Source organism: Euwallacea similis, chromosome 2 (genome assembly GCF_039881205.1).
Source record: "Euwallacea similis isolate ESF13 chromosome 2, ESF131.1, whole genome shotgun sequence".
Lineage (NCBI taxonomy): Eukaryota > Metazoa > Arthropoda > Insecta > Coleoptera > Curculionidae > Euwallacea > Euwallacea similis.
Genome location: NC_089610.1, coordinates 7,203,715 through 7,223,873, shown reverse-complemented (window position 1 = coordinate 7,223,873; position 20,159 = coordinate 7,203,715). Strand labels below are relative to the sequence as shown.

General features: G+C 34.3%; 2 protein-coding genes across 3 annotated transcripts in view; one reads left to right on the top strand and one right to left on the bottom strand.

The window, feature by feature from the left end:
• Positions 1 to 20,159, bottom strand: part of Flo2 (flotillin-2) — a 73,267-nt gene that overhangs the window by 49,195 nt on the left and 3,913 nt on the right. The window lies entirely within an intron of this gene.
• On the top strand, positions 809 to 19,386 carry LOC136417646 (uncharacterized). Its single transcript, XM_066403431.1, has 23 exons — positions 809 to 920; positions 10,092 to 10,354; positions 10,407 to 10,559; positions 10,611 to 10,728; positions 11,196 to 11,364; positions 11,573 to 11,708; positions 11,769 to 11,930; positions 11,998 to 12,182; positions 12,247 to 12,423; positions 12,499 to 12,679; positions 12,815 to 13,011; positions 13,072 to 13,192; positions 16,510 to 16,578; positions 17,009 to 17,155; positions 17,207 to 17,437; positions 17,491 to 17,678; positions 17,727 to 17,873; positions 17,924 to 18,093; positions 18,150 to 18,334; positions 18,388 to 18,541; positions 18,591 to 18,741; positions 18,794 to 19,010; positions 19,066 to 19,386. Exons 2-23 carry the CDS (start codon positions 10,108 to 10,110, stop codon positions 19,353 to 19,355), a joined length of 3,795 nt encoding a protein of 1,264 aa, XP_066259528.1. The 5' UTR covers positions 809 to 920; positions 10,092 to 10,107; the 3' UTR covers positions 19,356 to 19,386.

Below are 20,159 nucleotides of genomic sequence, written 5' to 3'. Positions count from 1 at the left end.
ATGGGGAATATCAAATAATAAATATTGTATTCATAATGATTTTAAAATATTATAACACGTGTGAATGTCACTATCATCATTCCATGGACGTCATCTCTTGAACCTGAGAAACCGATCTGTGGAAGCATTTTATTTTTACAAATTCATCTGTGGCAAATTAGTCCTAAAATCAGCAATAATTCCTTCAAAAATTAATAACAACTTACGAGGCTCTTATTCGCGAGTTTCTTGTAGGAATCTCACACGTGAGAAAGCCATCGTCGAACGAGGAAAAAATTAAGTTTGTGCGTTTCTATGCGCATTCTCTCTTAGGGGGGATCTTTGAAAAGATTAATCTCAAGAGGTGGTCCGAAGTAAGCAAGTATTTCGGCAATTAACAATACTTAAAAGGAAACCAAGCAATCAATAAAACACTTGAAAATGAATCAAGAGTTGACGTTCAAGGTAATGCCTCTGGTTCATTTCAAAATAACTACCCAGAAACCGGAAATTACCATTATTTTATTACGCATTAGTTAGAAAGGCTTAGAACTTAGGTATCATATAAATGTCCTTAAAACATTCGCCAACGATAAGACGATTTTTAATGTAAACAATCAACCAGTACAGCAATTCCTAAATGGTGGGGAACTTGACTAATATTGCTTTAAATGCAACACCGAACGACATCGATGTAAGTTTCTTAAGAACCTAGGAGTATAAATGTCGTAAAAAATTACAGCAAATTGGGAGTTTTTTCCATCGTAATTAGTGACGCAATGACAGAAAGAGTGGTATCGGGAATTAAAAGGAGCTGAGGCGGTCATTTAACATATAATTTTGAAAACTATTTATAAACGATTTTTGGTGTTGTGTAGTTAAGCCGGTAGTGTTGTGAATCAATTTATAGAGATAACTTAAGGAATTATTTGGAAATTTGGGTAAGACATGCTAGCTATAGTAATTTTATTGCAAGAAACTCGGCTTTTCCCATCGAACATCCGATATATTATTGAATATTTTGAGCTTACCCATTTCAAGGAACAATTCTTTAATGTAATTTCCTATAGCTATTTTTTTGGTATTTATAGAAAATAAGTCCTTGTTTCCAGACTAAAGGCAATTTTTGCTACATTTAGAACGTTAAAACTCCACTTTCTTTAGCCTAAAAAAACTAAAAACCCTAAAGCAATACTTTTTCATATAGAACGCATTGTATAGTTTCCCTCTACCCATCTTTTTTAGTTTTCGAGCGAATATGGGGATTGATAGAAGCAAGTTTTCAATGGTCTGTAAACGGAAGTTTGGATACGATTCTGTTTGAGTCTTGGAAACTTAGTTTTTTTCTATAAAACACTGTGTATATTATAAAATACCTTGAATCTACTAATCACAAGAGATGATTCCTTAATACACCATTCACCATTTCCCTAATCTATCTTTATCGAAGTCCAAGTAAATTAAGCCTTCATGAGGCCCTGTTTTCAAAACTTTGAAGAAATATTTCCCCTTTCTCTGGAACACGAAAATTCTGTTTTCTCATATTGAGAACGCCCGTTTTTTCATACAGAACACCCAGATATAGAAATTAAATAAGCGCAAAAAAAGTAAAAACCAAAACGGGCTAAAAATAAGAAACGTTATAAATAAACAGTCACACCAGTAATAATTCACGCATAATTAATATTTGCCTTGAATATGTTATTGGCCCGTGGAATAATTTAACACTTAATTAGATATGATGTTCTGGACCGTTCATGGTTGCTCTACGGATTCTATAGATATACATGAATAATTGATTGATTAAGACGAAAAGAAAACTTTACATACGATTGATTTGTTAAGACTGAAACTGGCGCTAATTATTTCCAACGAAAAACTTATACAGGGTGTTAGTGAAATAACTTTCGTAAATTTAACTAACGATTAAGAACACCATTTTAACGAAAAAAGTTCCATACAACAGGGGCCGAAAACCTAATAGTTAAAAAAAAATGTCAAAGTTGGTAACCGAAAAGCTATGATAAGCTTTAAAATTTTAATAAAATGTGGAAAAATGTACTTGACACATGTTGACTGTTTGACATGTAACAAAAAAACTGAAAATTATTCAATAATAACATTGCTAAAAGCAATTGAAAACTTAATAACATAAGCGGTAAAAATAAACGTAGGCGGCAACACCGCACTCAATGTCAGGAGGATGGATGTGAGGAGGATCAATGGAAGAGGAGTTTCTTTTTGTTATGATTATTTTTTGTGGCCCTTATGAGGGTCGTTCGCCCACTTTGTGGGTGAAGCGATAAGGTATTGGAATGTGCAGTAAACAAATTGACTTAGTACCTCAATAGTACATGAGTTATACAGGGTATTCCAAATCCGATGTCATCATTACGATCTCTTAAACGGTAAAAGTTACAGGGTCGGTTAAATTAGAAAAAATGTGCCAAATTTCATACTCTTCTAAGAACTGAAAACAATGTTGCCAAATGATTTTTAGTTTCTGAGTTATTACGAAAAAACTAAAATTCAGTCAAATTTTATTTTCTAAATAAATCGAAAACTAAAGGTTTTTTATCAAAACGTTTGATACAAAAACTTCATAGTTTTCTTATGTCTACAAACCAGTAAATTCCAAAATTTTAAATGTTGCTTAGTTTCTGAGATAATGACAACAACTTGAGTTTTTTAAATATGGACCTGTATATTTTTTGGCCATTTTTAAAAGTTCTTAGTAACCCCTTTACAATGATGTATCACAAGATAAAGTTTTTTGATGTTTTAGTTAAAAAAAAAAAATTCTGTATTTTTCTCTCAATAGGGTTTGACCGGTTCTGGAGTTCTAAATAAAAATGCAATTGTTATGTCTGAAAATTTCTTGAAAGCCCGTTTCATGATAAATATGTTGAGTTGTTTGTTAATAACGGCCCTATCAACTGGCCAGCACTGTCCCCAGATATAACCCCTATGGATTTTTCTATATGAGGTCATGTCAAAGGTCAGGTCTATCAAACAACATCACAGAATGTGGAGGAACTTATACAAAAAATTCAAACTGCTTGTCAAAAATTAACCCCTCGTATATTAAAAAATGTCCAAAAAAAGTTATAAAAAATGCTCGATACTGTCTACGTAGGTCATTTTGAACACTTATAATTAGTAAAAATTATAAAGATAATGACTGTTGATTGTAGTATATTAGTTCTCCATTTGTTCATTAAAAGATACTTAATTTCATTTTAAATTAAGAATTGGATTATTACTTTTGTTACCGTCGAGAAACTTAACCTATGGCTTGATTTATAATTAATTTGCCTGCATAACATTTTTGAGACATAATGATTACATTTTTTTACTTAGAACTCCAGGACCGGCCTAGCCCTATTGAGAGAAAAATACAGATATTTTTTTTTTAACTAAAACATCAAAAAACTTTATCTTGTGATACATCATTGTAAAGAGGTTACTAAGAAGTTTTAAAAATAGCTAAAAAATATACAGGTCCGTATTTAAAAAACTCAAGTTGTTGTCATTATCTCAGAAACTAAGCAACATTTAAAATTTTGGATTTTACTGGTTTGTAGACATAAGAAAACTATGAAGTTTTTGTATCAAACGTTTTGATGAAAAACCTTTAGTTTTCAATTTAGTTAGAAAATAAAATTTGACCGAATTTTAGTTTTTTCGTAATAACTCAGAAACTAAAAATCATTTGGCAACATTGTTTTCAGTTCTTAGAAGAGTATGAAATTTGGCACATTTTTTTCTAATTTAACCGACTCTGTATGTTCTTCCATAGTTTTAATATTTTAGTGTGATTTGGTTCTCGTTCAATGCATCTTCTGACAGAGATCACGCAAGAGATCATCCACAAAGTTAATTTGGGCGAGCTTTAAGTGATTTTATTCCGACTTATCAATAGTACCTACGTGACAACGGTTCTGTAAGCGAGTATCATGACATGCTTTTGATTTATGGAGAGGCGTCACACAATTCAGAAGAAGCTGGGCGCATTTACGGTAATCGTTATCCAGAAAGAAAACTTCCAGCTTGACAAACATTTGTGCGAGTTTCCCGAAGACTTCTGGATACAGGTAGCGCTATTCCTACGTATCAAGGACGAGGTCGACAGCGAGAAGTTGGTTCTGAAGCCGAAGAACAAATTTTAAACCTTGTTTAAAAGAATTCAACAAGGAGTACCCGCACTAGAGCATGCATGGTCTCAAATGGTAAACATTTCGAACATTTAACGTAGCAAAAACAATAATAAATTTGTGTTTTTGAGTGTGATGTAAGGGTGTAAAATGTGTAACGTCACATGTTAGGCTAATTAAAGATGATAACAATAGTTTAAAGGTAAATGGCTTTTCAAAATAATAAAATAAGAAACACATAATGTTTAAATTTCCTGAATTTAACGCGTTTTGTTAATAATGTACTGTAACCTACCAGACCCAAAAAAAAGTCTAAAAACGGACCTAAGTAGCCCATTTCATGCGGCTACTTAGGTACGTGTGGAAATGAAATAACTACGACGCGACGTTGCCAATTCTCACAAAATGTTTTTTTGATTTTCCGGGGAAATGGTTGTATTTACGACCCCTCTTGCAAGGAACTTTTTTGTTCAAAATGATGTTGTTAATCACTGGTTAAATTTACGAAAGTTATTACACTAATATCCTGTATACAAACCAAGTCAAGGCCCACCCTATAGAACATGTCTGTAAATCTTAAATCCATGCACGCAAATCTATCATGTATGCGAAATAAAAAATGTTAATTGACAACATTGGGGCATAATAGTTCTTCGAATATGAGGTTAACACATTCACATACTTCATTCAAATGTACAATTAATGATAGTAATTAAGCAACAATGAAACAATTCGATGGTTGTTTAACCCGTAGTAATTTCCCAAATCGTCAGTGGTACGAGTGAACGGTGATAACAAATAGTTAGTTCAGAAGAAACTATTGTTAATTACTTTGTCGTAATAATGAAAAGTACAGTAATTGATCAGAAGGGTTGTGTCGCATTGAAACAATTATATTGGCATCTTCACTTGAGAAATTTTGAGAGCTCTTGCTATCTACAGTATTTTCAGCGAATTAACCGATGCACGTCATCGTGCTTGTCATCGCTCGACGTTACCACTTTCTCAAAAATTTATTAATGTTCAAGATTAAAATTATTTCAGACTATTATATTTAATCAAAATTAAACTAAGACTTAGAGTTATTATATTCTTTATTTTAATTTCTCCACGTATATAATTATTAATCATAGCTATCCCGTTCGTCAGATTCATAGTCGACATCTATTATTAGTGGATTTATCTCTGTTCTATCCATTATCCGTTCCCTTTGGTACCATTTCATTATTTTCAAATCCGTACGATCAACGCAGTTTTTCCAAATTTCTCTGGTAACTGTTGCTAAAACTTGTTTAAACATTTTTAAAGCAGCTTCGATAGTTTTCCCATCTTCAATATGCTCTTTATCAGAATTTTTACATATTCCCCATACCAATTCAATAAAAATTACCTGTCAGTGGCAAAAGAGAACTACCGGTATCTCTTTCTTGTTCAAAATAAAGAATTAATGAAGTAACGAACTCCTTGCATGCTCTCTACAATGACTTACGCGTAATGACGAAAATCCAAAAAACCACATCAAATTCTTGAAAGAACGTTGTATAAAAGACCACTTAACACTTCAGCACTAATTTTCAAATCGCAAATAGGAAGTTCGCACGAAATCAAAAATCTATACAAATGGTTAACAACCTTTAATTCAAAGAAAATATGTGACAATAAGATGAAAAAATTATTGCCAAGTTTACTCAAAAAAATGATTTTTGAAAAAATAATAGTTCCATATAGAAATATAAAAATAGGTTACTAATATTAGCGTTTATATATACATTTTATAATACATAAATCTCAATTTTATTGAGATTTATTTACTAAATTATTATTATTAATCCATTAAAGCCCATAGGCACATAAATGTGCCAAAGAGTTTTTATTTTTTTTACAAAAAATATATGAACTTAGCGCTTCTAAATATATGCGAGGGCGTTCTTTGTGATGTGCTTGCATTACATAAATTTTTATTAAAATTTATAATTAGTAATTTTTCATAAATTGGTAAATATGCAATGCGATGCACAGCTGTTGTCCTAACGTGTTTGCATTGTAATAAGTATTTTTTTTTGGTTTAGTTGAACTGTTTTATAACATAACGATTTGCATTTTTCTTACACTACACACCTTGCTCGGAAGTCCTATAAAAAAAATTCAATTTTTATTTACAGTAATATGTTGTTTTAATTTTTAAAAATGCTGGCACATTAATGTGCCGCCATTTTTTTTGTACTTCCAATTAAAATAAAATTGAAATATGCATTAATACATGTAATTAGTGTCTGTAGTTCTCCATGAACGTAGTTTTTGTAAGAATTGAACAAAATAAAAGTTATGGGCACTAATGGGTTAAGAAAAGTATATTTTGCATGAGTAATTGCCTCTTTGAGGTATGAAAACATTAAACTCTTTCAATCTCTGACACCATTGCAGGTTGGTGACGTATATCAGTTGATTCGCTGAAAATACTGTAGTTCTTGAAAAAACCTCTATATGTATATCACGTTGCAATCAAAAAGCAATTACGTATTCTGTAATATACTAAACGCCAAACAAATAGTCTAGCTTGTCATCTATGACGAAATAACATGACCACCTTGGTAATTTTTATCGCGGAAATAATATACAGGGTGTTTTTTTTTGGTGTGCCTACCATTGCTATCTCCGAAACGGTGAGAGTTACAACTTCGATTAAACTAGACTAAATTGGCTCCTTATGGAGCTGATTAAGGAAACCGCTGCAAAGTTGCCACATTTTCAGTAGTTTCCTAGATATTTAAAAAAGTATGAAAATGGTCCAAAACTTCAATCCCTCGCATTTCGTATACTATTTGTGACAGAAAAGAAGTTTAAATTGCAAAGTTTCACAACTTTTTACTCTCTACAAAACGACATATCAAACGTCATTGTACAACTTTTAGTAACTAAGTAATCGGTATCAACTTCATTATTTTAAATACGGACCTGGAATTTTTATTTCATATTTCGAAAGCGCTTTTTATTCCTGACAGACCCATGTATAATATGTTTACATTTATTAACGTTTCAACGCGCATAATTCATCATCAGACTATTTTTTATTTACCTTTTTAAACTACACTACATACTCTTTCTTATTAACCTATAATTATCCTAAATGTTCAAAGTGTCTCCCATTCGTACTTAGACATAACCGTACATTATTTATTAGTTTTTTCTGAATGCATCTAAGTGTTCTGGGTGTAATGCTTTGAAACGCAAAGATAATTTTATTTTTTAAGTCTTCAATATTTTCTGGTGGGGTTTTATAAACTTTGTTTTTAATTATTCTCCAAATAAAAAAATCCATTGGAGTCATATCGGGAGAACGAAGTGGCCATAATATTGGGCCGTTGTTTCCTATTCAGCGGTTAGGTTTAAATAAATCTAAAAATAACTTTATTTGACAAATAAATGTCAAACTTGTTAGAAAATCGTTTCCATAGTGACCTAGTACGTAGTGTAGTTTAAAAAGGTAAATAAAAAATAGTCTGATGATGAATTATGCGGGCTGAAACGTTAATAAACGTAAACATATTATACGTGGGTTTGTCAGGAATAAAAAGCGCTTTCGAAATATGAAATAAAAATTCCAGGTCCGTATTTAAAATAATGAAGTTGATACCGATTACTTAGTTACTAAAAGTTGTACAATGACGTTCGATATGTCGTTTTGTAGAGAGTAAAAAGTTGTGAAACTTTGTAATTTAAACTTCTTTTCTGTCACAAATAGTATACGAAATGCGAGGGATTGAAGTTTTGGACCATTTTCTTACTTTTTCAAATATCTAGGAAACTACTGAAAATGTGGCAACCTTGCAGCGGTTTCCTTAATCAGCTCCATAAGGAGCCAATTTAGTCTAGTTTAATCGAAGTTGTAATTCTCACCGTTTCGGAGATAGCAATGGTAGGCACACCAAAAAAAAACACCCTGTATAAGAAACTTATTTAACTATCATTATCATATGAAGGTAAAACGTTTTAATTATTAAAAATATAATGAATATGCTATTATATAAGCTATATATGTAAGTATATTAAAATGTAAATAAAATATAAACATAAATATAGCAAAATATGGTCAGAAATTTTGATGTGACGTCATTTAGTTAAAATTCGATAATTCCGCTGAGATGTAAACATGATCACTGGAAAAATTTTAAACCGACAGGGTTGCAGTCAATCGCAAACCCCTGTTTGGTTATGTGTTGATTATCAGATTGATAGAGTTTTATTTACTTACATAATAATAAAATTCTTTAATTAAAAACATTTTTTATTAAATCTTACGATTGACTGTCCCGAAATAAATTATATGTATATCACCTCAAAGATTTGTTCGGAAGTTTGGCAGCGTAACGTAGAACAGCGCGACATAGAACTTTGATGACGTGTGAGACTTTTTGTTTAGCGTTTACTACAGAAATAAAATTCTGAGGTCCGCAAGTCTAAACTTTCTGTGTAGTAAGTTCATAATGAGATGATTTTTTTAATCAAGGTCCGACATTGGAGTTTGACAAAACTTTCACTACGTTGAATGTGGTATCGCAGTTCAATTTAATGATTTATCAATCTCCAAAAACATGAAAACGCGTGACCAATCTCCCAAGTTGGAGGCCGAATTTAATACAAAAAAATAATTTTTCTCGAACCTTGCAAACTCGATTTTCTCATTTGGACACCTATTAATAAATAATGTGAATCTATGGGATCTACTCTATGGAAATATGTCCATCTTTTCTATTTTCCGGGTTTGGTGCTTGAGCGCCTGAGGCTGAAAATTGCGGCTTGAGTTGATTGACTAACAAACTATTTTTATGGTTTATATTTGTTAGTTGAGACCTCAAGCCACATTCAGTACGTCTCTGGACCACAAATCAAAAGAATGTCGGAATTTCCTGGTCAGGGTGTCACATGTGCTTCACATGGATCACGCACTCATTGTTGATTATTGGTCCGGAGTAAGTGACCAGAACTGTGTATGATCTTTCTCGTAGGATCCAAGCATAGTGACTCCACAAAATAGGCGTTAAAATTAAGTTCGGACCACTCTGAGCTTGCAGTCTAAGAGACACTATTTCGTGCCAAAATAACCAACAACCTTCCTAAACATAGTTAAGGTTCATTGGTAAAATTAATGATATACGTGTTAAAAAATATCGATAAATACGAACGAAAATTGAGAAAATCTCAAACGGGGCATTAGACGATACAAGTGGTGCAAGCTAAGGCACCCAAAAAGGGTGTCTGACGCGATACATGAACAAAAACATAATAAAAATGTCGCTTCATGGCGGGTGGCGAGGTTGCCACGTCGACTTGGATTTAATATTACAGAATTTTGAGTTACACGCATTACTAATAGACACCAGTGACAACAATGTCAACGCAAAAAAAGCTAAGGAGACGGTGATTAAAAATTTCGCCTAGGGATTACTAAAGCCGGCCCTGTTTCCACTCGGTAACTGCATATTATGCCAATAAAAATTGAAAACATAATGCCCCTGCTAGAATTTGCAGTATTATAGGCAACTTTATGGAAAATCTTCAATCCGATAACTCCATGATACGCCTGCCTGCATATTTTACAAGTAATGCCATTAAAATCTTTTGACTTAAAAAATATCTCATATCGCTTCTCCAAACATTTAAATACCTTCATAGGAAAATATTAAATAGGCAAATTCTACCTGGAATTTCAAATGACCCATAACTAAATAATACTTGTACTAACATATTAAAAATGGTAAATACTGGCCAGCCTATTCCCCGTATTAAAATTCATTAAAACACACATGGCACGATCAAAACATCCACCCTAAACGCACCTTTGATAGAATTAGGAACAGTTTAGGGTGAGTCTCAAAGATGCGTCCGCATGTGTGCCAATGAATTTAATAGAATAACTAAACACCATTTTAAAACACCTAATATGATTTCTTTTCTCAGGCAATCCCAACTCAAAATGTACAAAATCCTGTTCCTCCTCTTAATCAGTACTTCTACTACCCGGCAACAGTCCCTCCTCGAGGGAGTCATCAAGATATACCAAGAGGGAGAAGAGCAATTCACCGCGGAACCCGCGGACATCCCTGCAAAACGCTTCTTCAAAGAGTACGATTTTATCGTAGTGGGAGCTGGTACTGCGGGGTGCGTGGTGGCGAATCGCCTATCCGAGAACCCTAATTGGTCTGTTTTACTTGTAGAGGCAGGTAAGTACCCTTATAGACCACAAAAATCTGGTTTCGACCTGATAATATGTAGGGCGGCCCGAAAACTTCTTAATGGACATGCCGATCTTGGCTAACTACCTACAATTCACGGAGACGAATTGGAAATACCAGACGGAACCCAGCGGAAAAGCTTGTCTGGGTTTTGATGGTCAACGATGTAATTGGCCTAGAGGGAAAGTTATAGGTATGCAAAGACGTGAGGAATAGCGAAAACTACTAAAACACTCAAAAATAGGTGGGTCTAGTGTGCTCAATTACATGATTTACACCAGAGGCAATAGGAGGGATTATGATCATTGGGCTGATTTGGGTAATACCGGTTGGTCTTTCAAGGAGGTTTTACCATATTTCAGGTACACGTCTTTCAAGTTTTCATTTTTTACTCACGGTAGTTCAAACAAACACTTAGGCGACTTTAATATTCAAGGTATTTATATATAATATACACATAAACATATGAATAAATATTAAATCGCTAAATTACACGTCGAAATGTTTGCAGATGAAGCCTTAGAACTCAGGTTCAATACCAAAATGATCATATTTAAGAATTAAGAAAGGTCAACACTTTTAATGAGAATATAAACTATGATTATTTATACTTATGCAAATTTCATGGCAGTATATAGGGTGTTGAAGATAAGGATTCATCATAATTTATTTTTGTAAACGCTGCTGTGGCCTCTCAATAGCGCAACTTTTTTCTAATTTGACCGACTTCATACCTCTCACAGTTTTCAAGATTCCCATACAATGCATTCTATCTTAGACGCACCGAATGTATATAATATATATGTATATGTCACGTTTATCTATACAGGAAAATCGAAAATTTTACTATGCCAGAATATCATGACAGCAACTACCATGGTTATCAAGGATATTTGGATGTGAGCTATGCACCCTATAGGACTAAAATTGCGGACGCCTTTGTGAATTCCAGTATGCAATTTGGGTTTCCCTATGTAGATTACAATGGACATACTCAGGTAAAAGTCACATGCAAACGAGTACAACAATATGTAATGGTATTTTTCAAAATTTTTAATACCAATTTTCTCTACTTTGATGCTCCAAAATCCTATTTTTTCAAATAAAACAACCTGTATATTTTGATCCAATTTACCCAGAGAAACCCCTATCTCCCAATTACAGAACACAATCAATTCAGTTGCAATTAAAACAAAGTGTTCTTAGGTGGGAGTATCGCATCTTCAACTGACTTTAAAGGATGGTGTGAGAGAAAGCTCAAGCAGGGCCTATCTGCATCCCATCAATCACCGCCCGAATTTACACGTGTCCAAATACAGTATGGTCAAAAAAATCGTTATAGGTAAATCTACTTGTACTAAATTTAAAATTTTCGAAATACCTCCTGCTTGTGTATATACAGATCCAGTTTCAAAAGAAGTTCAAGGTATTGAAATGGTGAAAAATGGCAAGACTTATTTCGTGAGGGCTACAAAAGAGGTGATTTCTTCGGCTGGAGCTATTAACTCACCTCAGCTGTTAATGTTAAGCGGAGTTGGACCCAAGAGACACCTTCAACAATTGGGTAAGTAACGGAAGGGCTTACCTAAAATAAAAAAAATATATATATAATATATAGATATATATTTCAGGAATTCCTGTAATAGCTAATTTAAGAGTTGGCTATAACTTAATGGACCATATAGCAGTAGGGGGAATTACGTTTCTCATTAACGAAACAGTCTCCTTAAAAACCGAACGTATTATCAATAACAAAAATCTGGGGGATTATTTACACAGGCATACAGGACCTATGTCTATCCCAGGAGGATGCGAGGTAAGTAACGAAAACAACCTAAAAAGTTGTCGAATCTGAAATATGGCAAAAATTGCGTTCCCAGGTTTTGGTGTTTCACGACTTTGACCATCCGGGCGATCCAGATGGATATCCAGATATAGAGTTGCTTTCCCAGGGAGGTTCCATTGTATCCGATGTGCTTCTGAGGAAGGATTTCGGCATTACCGATGGAATATACGATCATGTGTTCAAGCCCATTGAAAATATAGACTCATTTATGGTAAAAACACATTTAATTCGACGCTTACAGTTTCTACATTGGCAGAATATTCGTATTTCACTGATTTTCTGTTAGATTTTTCCAATGTTATTGAGGCCGAAAAGCAAAGGGCGAATCTTGTTGCGTAGCGCGAACTATAAGCACAAACCCTATATTTTTCCCAATTATTTCGCGCACCCACAAGACATGGAAACCATACTAAAAGGGGTAAAACTTATAATGGACATAGCGGCCCAACCTGCCCTGCAATCAATAGGTGATTAACTCTACATTAACCAGAATCCTGATCATTTTTTCTATATGCTAAACTTAACAGATCTCATAGAAGTTCTGTTATGTGTAAATGATCAAATTTGCCCCAAAATTATATAAATAAACAGTTCTTTTTTAGGAACAACTTTACATAACATCTCTATTCCCCAATGCACAAATAACCCTTTCGGAACGAAAGAATATTTCGAGTGTATGGCCCGACATTTCACTTTCACCATTTACCATCAAAGTGGCACATGCAAAATGGGGCCTGTGGGGGACAGAAAAGCGGTGGTTGATACCAAATTGAGAGTGTATGGAGTAAAGGGTTTGAGGGTGTGTTTGCTCTTAAAAAAAAAGACAATTTTAATTTATTTTTTATTTGTTTTTTTCTAGGTTATTGATGCTTCAATTATGCCAAAAATCCCAGCAGCCCATACCAACGCCCCTACTTTTATGGTGGCGGAAAAGGGTGCTGATATGATCAAGGAAGATTGGGGGTTCAGTAATTTCTTGTAAAGTTGCTTAGGGAAATAAATTCTGTGATATTTTTGTGATAAATAATTATCACTAATAAAATAATAAAAAAAAACAACTAAATATGGATTGTTGCGTTTTATCAATCCATGTAGATTCCACTGGTTTTATTGTTATCACTAAATTTCGTTCATTTTTAAGTATTTAATCGTTTTTATTGGCTGAAATTGAGATCCTCAGTGGTGTATAAAGTAGAGAAACATTTCTTTAAATATATTGAAACACCCAAACAATATAAAAATATGTTGTTGTCTCTCGCAGAGATACGTTAAACGTAATCCGATATTTTGAAGTGTTTTCGTGACTAAAATAGGAAACCTAGGTCAGCCACATATCAAGCTAAGCAATACCTTGAAAACACATAATAAAAATATCCATATAGTCTTCGATTACAATTTATTTAAACACACGTAAATTCTTTTAAACTACGATATTATTTTAGACATTTCCCACCACTTTGGACACTGCCTTTTCAATTGGAACACTCTGGATTTTATAGGACAAATGAGATCCATGGGCAGCCGTATCCACTGATGCTGTCCCAGCCAAATTTACATGGGGACCATCCAACGGTACTGCCTCCATACTAAAACACCCATCGCAATTCCTTTTCACTTTCACATAAATACTTACTCAGTGACTCTATATCCATTCTCATCTGCAACATAGTGGACGGTTCTTTTGTAGTACCCGTCACTATACGAATACATGCCTTTAAGGGCCAACCCTTCCCTTTCCTCACTTCTTTGATGGGTTAAATCGCTAATGTGATCATCGATGTCAGACGAGAATTTATATCTAAAATATCGTTGATTGGACTATATTGAACGTTATCAATAGTTCTTACCTGGCTGCAATGTTTTGTTGCTTTTCCACCTCATTGGGAACATAGTTCTGGTTGGTTGTATTTCGTGGCCTTGCAAGGGCGAATGAGAAAACCACCCCGAGTACCATCTATGCTTGATTCGAATTAGCACTAATTTGCGAATTAAAGTCTACTTACCAAATACTTCAGCATTTTTGTATATAATTGTGCGCTAACCGACAGAACAGGACGATTTGATGCAATTCCTGATGGGCGTTCGCCCCCAATTTATATTGCCAACACAACTGGTTTTCGAAAGTTGATTCGAAACAATTTTGGACGAATTCCTCGACGAAGGCCGTTAAATGACATCTTTTCACAGAAACATCTTAGAAAGTGCTCATTTAGGGCCCATTAATAGTTTTCAACTAGAGCAATCAAGGTAATATGCTCGAATTATGTAAAAATGGTTTATTTAGTAAAAATTCTATAGCCTTCAGATTCTTCTGTAATGTCTAGCCAAAAATGTGGAACTATCGGTAAGATTATATTTTCAAAAGTAACATGTTTAGGACGTGCAGAATTGCCGAAAATTATTCTTGAAAGTTTTTTGCCCTAGAAATAGCTTAAATGCATTTTTAATATTGTTTAGCGAAGATCTCCGCAATGTAGTTTGATTTTTTTTTATTATTGTTATTTTGAGGTACAAATACCTTTCTCCAGTCTAAAAATTTTCATAAAAACGCTTCAGATCAAAATACTGGAGTAAATTTAAAGACAATTTATGGTAACCTGCAACGGAGCGCATGACTCAATTACATATCCCGGCGGATCGAGCTTCGGCAACCCACAATTCTTTGTGTATACAGCATTACCAGCGATGCCACTAAATTATTTCTTATGGGACCTACTTCTACGTCCTTCTATCTATTTCTAGAAAATTAAAAACACATCTTATCATTCCAGAACATTTTGAAAATTTTCTATATAAGGAAAATAGTGGAAAACATTTTAGTCTTGATTTTTTTTAGTAATACGCTGCACTAAAAGATATGCTGGACTACCTCAAACAATTTAAAATTGACGAGAGTCACCCTAAGTCTGAACAAAGTCCAATAAGACTTGCGAACAGGACTCACACTCGAATTCAGTCAATCCTAAATAACGTTGTAATTAATGAGCAAAAGGAGCCAAATTTGCAAGAGTTTTTCATAGTTTTGAATAATGGCAGAAATTATTGACCAAATACAACTAGGATGTAGGTCATATTTTGGTATACAGGGTGCCCAAAATAAGAATGTACGCTACACAGATTTCGAGCATGATTATTAAAGAGAGAAAGCATACACTAAAAACCACAAGTGCATTCGTTTTTCAGGCAATTCCCGCAACTACTATTACTACCACCACTGAGGCCCCCTTAAAACTATCAATTTCGATTCATTAAGAACTTCATCTTGCGCCCATTACCAGCCCTCAGAAGTCTAGGTTCTCTCTAGGAAGAAAAAATATCCCAGTTGCCCATATAACTGGAACAAATACTCCTGCAGCTCCGGCAACCAACAATACAAAATTACCAGTAATTCTTTTTAAAAAATTTGCTATGAGTAAAGAGACTCAGCCTCAATTAAACGATGCAGAATTCAAAAAACAGGCTTCAAATGCTAATTCCGAGCTTGTGAGTAAAATCGAGGATGGAATCAATGGAAGTCATCATTAGAGGGAGGTAGTGAAAGGGAAGTGAAGTTGTAGATATGGGTATTACAAGATAACTGTGCACTATGAGGCCAATGATAAAGAGTATAGGATTGGAAGGTAAGGAAACAATCTTTATTATTTTTTTCAGTTTTGTGATATTTTCAGAGAAGAAATTAAGCCCCTTTCAGGGCCAGAAACCAACCCTTTAGGTCATGCTAAAATAAGTTCATACATTCATGGGCAAATAGTTAATTATGAGATTACTAAAGAAGATTTTCAAGAAGATTAAAAGATTTTCGGGAGTAAAATGTAATTTAAGTGAGACTAGGATATTAAATTAATTAATTATTTAAACTTTTGCATTGTAAATTTCGCCTTTTTGTCGTCCAATGTATGCAAATATGAAGTGACTGCAGATAAACTCCGAATGCACTAGTATTAACGTAATAGTAGTAGCATCAGCAAATTCCAAAAAATATAAACAAAATATTATGAAATTAATACCTATTTTAACGCCTCTATAATTTCGTAATGTTCGCACATACATTTATTGTTAAGTAGTTTATTTATTTATTAATGAGTCAAAAAATGTAACGTATTTCTTGTCCATATTGGAGTTACGCCTCTGTATTTTTGCAGGATAATTTTTTATAAACACACAACGGTACTTTCAGCAGCATCACTAAACCCTAGTTCAACGTCTTCGCTGCAGTCAACTGCTTTAAACCCAAACGAACCCACGTTTTTTCAAAAATTGTATAACAGAATAATTGCAAAAACTGCTTTAGCTAAAGCGCCACATTACCTAAGTGAGAAACTGCAGGGATTACTAAGGAGGACCATTCTTTCTAGGAGGCTCAAAGGTAAATTCCTTTATTATTGAATAGATTTATTTATTTTCCGATCTTAAAAAACAGATTTAAATATACGTAGCGATTTCATAAAAGAAAGATAAACTCTTCATTAGGATTAAGTTTCCTGTAGAAATCTCTTAATTCTTACAACCGTTCTTAGTTTTCGAGTAATGTAAGGATTAATGGAAGCACGTTTTAAACTTTTTTAAAGGGAGTTTTGGACAAGATCATTCGTTTAAAACCTAGGAATTTGATTTTTTCATAGAATACCCTGCATATTATTTAAAATTAGGAATCTACTCATTTTATTTTCTATAGGTATCTCTATCGGTTTTCAAAAAAAATTGAGCTTTCACGATTAAAGTTTTTTTAAAAATTGATCGTTATAATTTGGTCACTGAAACCACTTTTTCATAGGTTTTTTTAAAAATATTTCCAGAAATGCACTTCATATATCTGAAAACACTGCTCCTCTTCATACTAACAAGCAATTCAAACTCAGATAGTTCAATGAACCAGAATTTCCGATACGGCCGGTTTTTATGGTACCCAAGCCATCGCTCGATCAAATCTGGTTTGTACAATGGTAAGCGATTATTAATATCTGAACATTCTTCTCAAATGGCTAAATAATTAGATCTTCCGCCATCCTATCAAGAAACCTTCGACTTCATAATAGTAGGCTCAGGCTCCTCAGGAGCAACTCTAGCCAATAGACTGTCCGAAAACTATCTATGGAAGGTGCTCCTTTTGGAGGTGGGCGACGTGGCAACCTCACTCAACGATATCCCAGCGATGGCACCCTTATTCCAAAAAACTAAATTTGATTGGGGATATGTTGCGGAAAAAGAAAATGGCAGCTGTTGGGGTGAGATACACCACTGAAAAATGTTGATGTAGAGATCTTTAAAACCCCTTCAGGGTGTCCTGAACAAAGAATGCAATGGCCTAGAGGCAGAGGCCTAGGAGGAAGCACTCTAATCAACTTTATGATCCACGTAAGAGGCAACCCTAAAGACTACAATAAATGGGAGGCAATGGGGAACCCTGGGTGGGGTTACAAGGATGTTTTGCCCTATTTTATGAAACTTGAAGATTCCTCTGTTGAGGTGAGTCTATTGTTTAACACAAACAATGACTTAAATGGACAATCTTAGATCCAAGATGGGCCTTATAGACATAAAGGAGGTTACATGTCCGTTACAGATGTTCCCTACAGAACCGAGGCTGTAGAGGCATTTGTTGAAGCAGCCCAAGAAGCTGGATATCCCTACGTGGATTATAATGGAAGGAGTCAAATGGGGGTAGGTGCCCTGCTTTAAAGTTAGAACTGGTACTTAGTAAAGTTTTGAAGGTATCCTTTGTTCAAGCTAATTTGAGGAATGGTCTGAGGTGCAGCGTAGAAAAAGCCTATCTCAGACCTATTAGAAGCAGAAAAAATTTGAAAATACTGACAAATTCTAGAGTTACTAAGATTTTAATCGATCCTAGTACGAAAGTTGCAACTGGCGTGGAATTTGTAAGGTAAGGAGAAGGTTGGAGATGTTGGGATAATTACTTCACAAATTTGATGGTTGAAGCAATCGGAAGTACTACAAAATTTCTGCCCAAAAAGAAGTGATTTTGTCAGCAGGAGCATTTAATTCTCCTCAACTTTTAATGCTCTCAGGAGTTGGGCCTAAAGACCATTTAGAGGAGCTGGGAATTGAGGTTATCAAAAATTTGCCTGTTGGCAAAAAGCTATATGACCACATCACCTTTTTGGGTTAATTTAAGTTCAAATTTAAATGACCCACTTTTAAATAATGATTCTTAAAGGTCTGAATTACTTGGTAAACCAACCCATAATAGCCACTTCAAAGATGTACTTTAACGCCTCAAACGTATTTGACTTATTCAATAACGGAAAGGGCCCTCTGACCCTTCTAGGAGGAGTTGAGGCTCTAATGTACATGAAAAGCAACTTTTCTAGGTAAGTACCAAGGGTTCTTTAGGTGCAGAGAAATATGAGACATTTTTAGGTCTAAAGGGAAATACCCAGATATGGAGGTGATTTTTTTAGGCAGCAACGTAGCCGCAGACAAGGGAGTGGCTTTTAAAGACACCGTCAGCATCAGCTCGGAGCTTTACAACAACTATTGGAAAGAAATAGAAGATATCCCATTCTTCCAAGTAAGTTCAGTTAGTTCCAACAGTGAATTCAAACACAACATGTTTTTTTTAGGTTCTGCTAATGTTGGTCCATCCAAAGTCAGTGGGGTACCTTAAACTAAAATCTAAAAATCCTTTTCATTGGCCCAAGTTCTATCCTCAATACTTTACAGACAAAAATAACGAGGATATCAAGACTTTCATAGCATCAATTCGAGAAATCAATAGAGTAATAAAAATGCCTGCTCTAAGAAAATTTAAGGCCAAGCTCTATGATAAACCCATGCCTGGTAGGCACCCCATATATCATCGCGATTTCTTTACACTCCTTTCTACTCCAAATAGGTTGTGAAAAGCACCCCTTTAACTCTGACGCATACTGGGAATGCAGCCTTAGAACAATCACCCCAACTTTACACCACCAAGTGGGCACTTGCAAAATGGGGCCCTCAAAGGACAAAGAGGCGGTGGTGGATCACAGATTGAAAGTTCATGGGATTCGCAATTTGAGAGTCGTTGATACCAGCATTATACCCATGGCATTGACTGCCCACACCAACATTCCTGCTATTATGGTCGGAGAAAAGGCTGCTGACTTGATCAAGGAGGAATGGACTAATAATGAGATTGATTGATGTGAGGGCAACGAAAGAACAGTGGAAATATATTTTTTTTCTGCAAAAGTTGTTTTGTATTAATACAAATAAAAATCAAATTACATGAAAATGAGTGCCGCTTGTGACTGATAAACGACCTGAGATCACTGGAAAAATCCTCAGTTATTAATATTCTATGAACTCATAAAACATGCATTTCTATTATTTATACGAGCGAAAAAATAGCTTGTTGTGGGTTCATTCATTACTCATCGAAACAAAGTAATAAACATGCAAAAATCCGAAGAATAACTCTGGGAATTTACTATAATTTCAATTAAACAGAAAGGTGCTAATGTACTACCGTGAGTTAGGTTTAGGAAATATTAATAAACCCATATGAAAGTCAATGTTAAAAATTAGGTGGATGTCCACAACTTCTACAAATAGATTATAAAAAAAAAGCCGCAATGGATCCTAAGTGGTACCAGGTGCAACCTGAGATCATTTGAAACAATGCCTATGTAAAAATCAGGGAGTTGGAAGTATTGTGAGTAGCCCGTAGGGATGTAGGACCAAAAGAAGCACTCTGGAGTCAAGCGCGACGTCGTTTACAATTTTATCCTTAAAAAATACATTTTGTTAGAATTTTCGATATGACGCATTTTGGAGTATCTACAAGGTTTGAACCAGCCGAAAATGTACCAAAAGTTCGATAAATATTACTCTTTACCGTAGTTCAAGATGTGTTTGAAAGGTATGAATTAATACTGGTTTCAATGTTTCCTTTACGCGTAAAAATTATTAGAGGTAAAATATTTTTACACACATTTTCAACTCAAG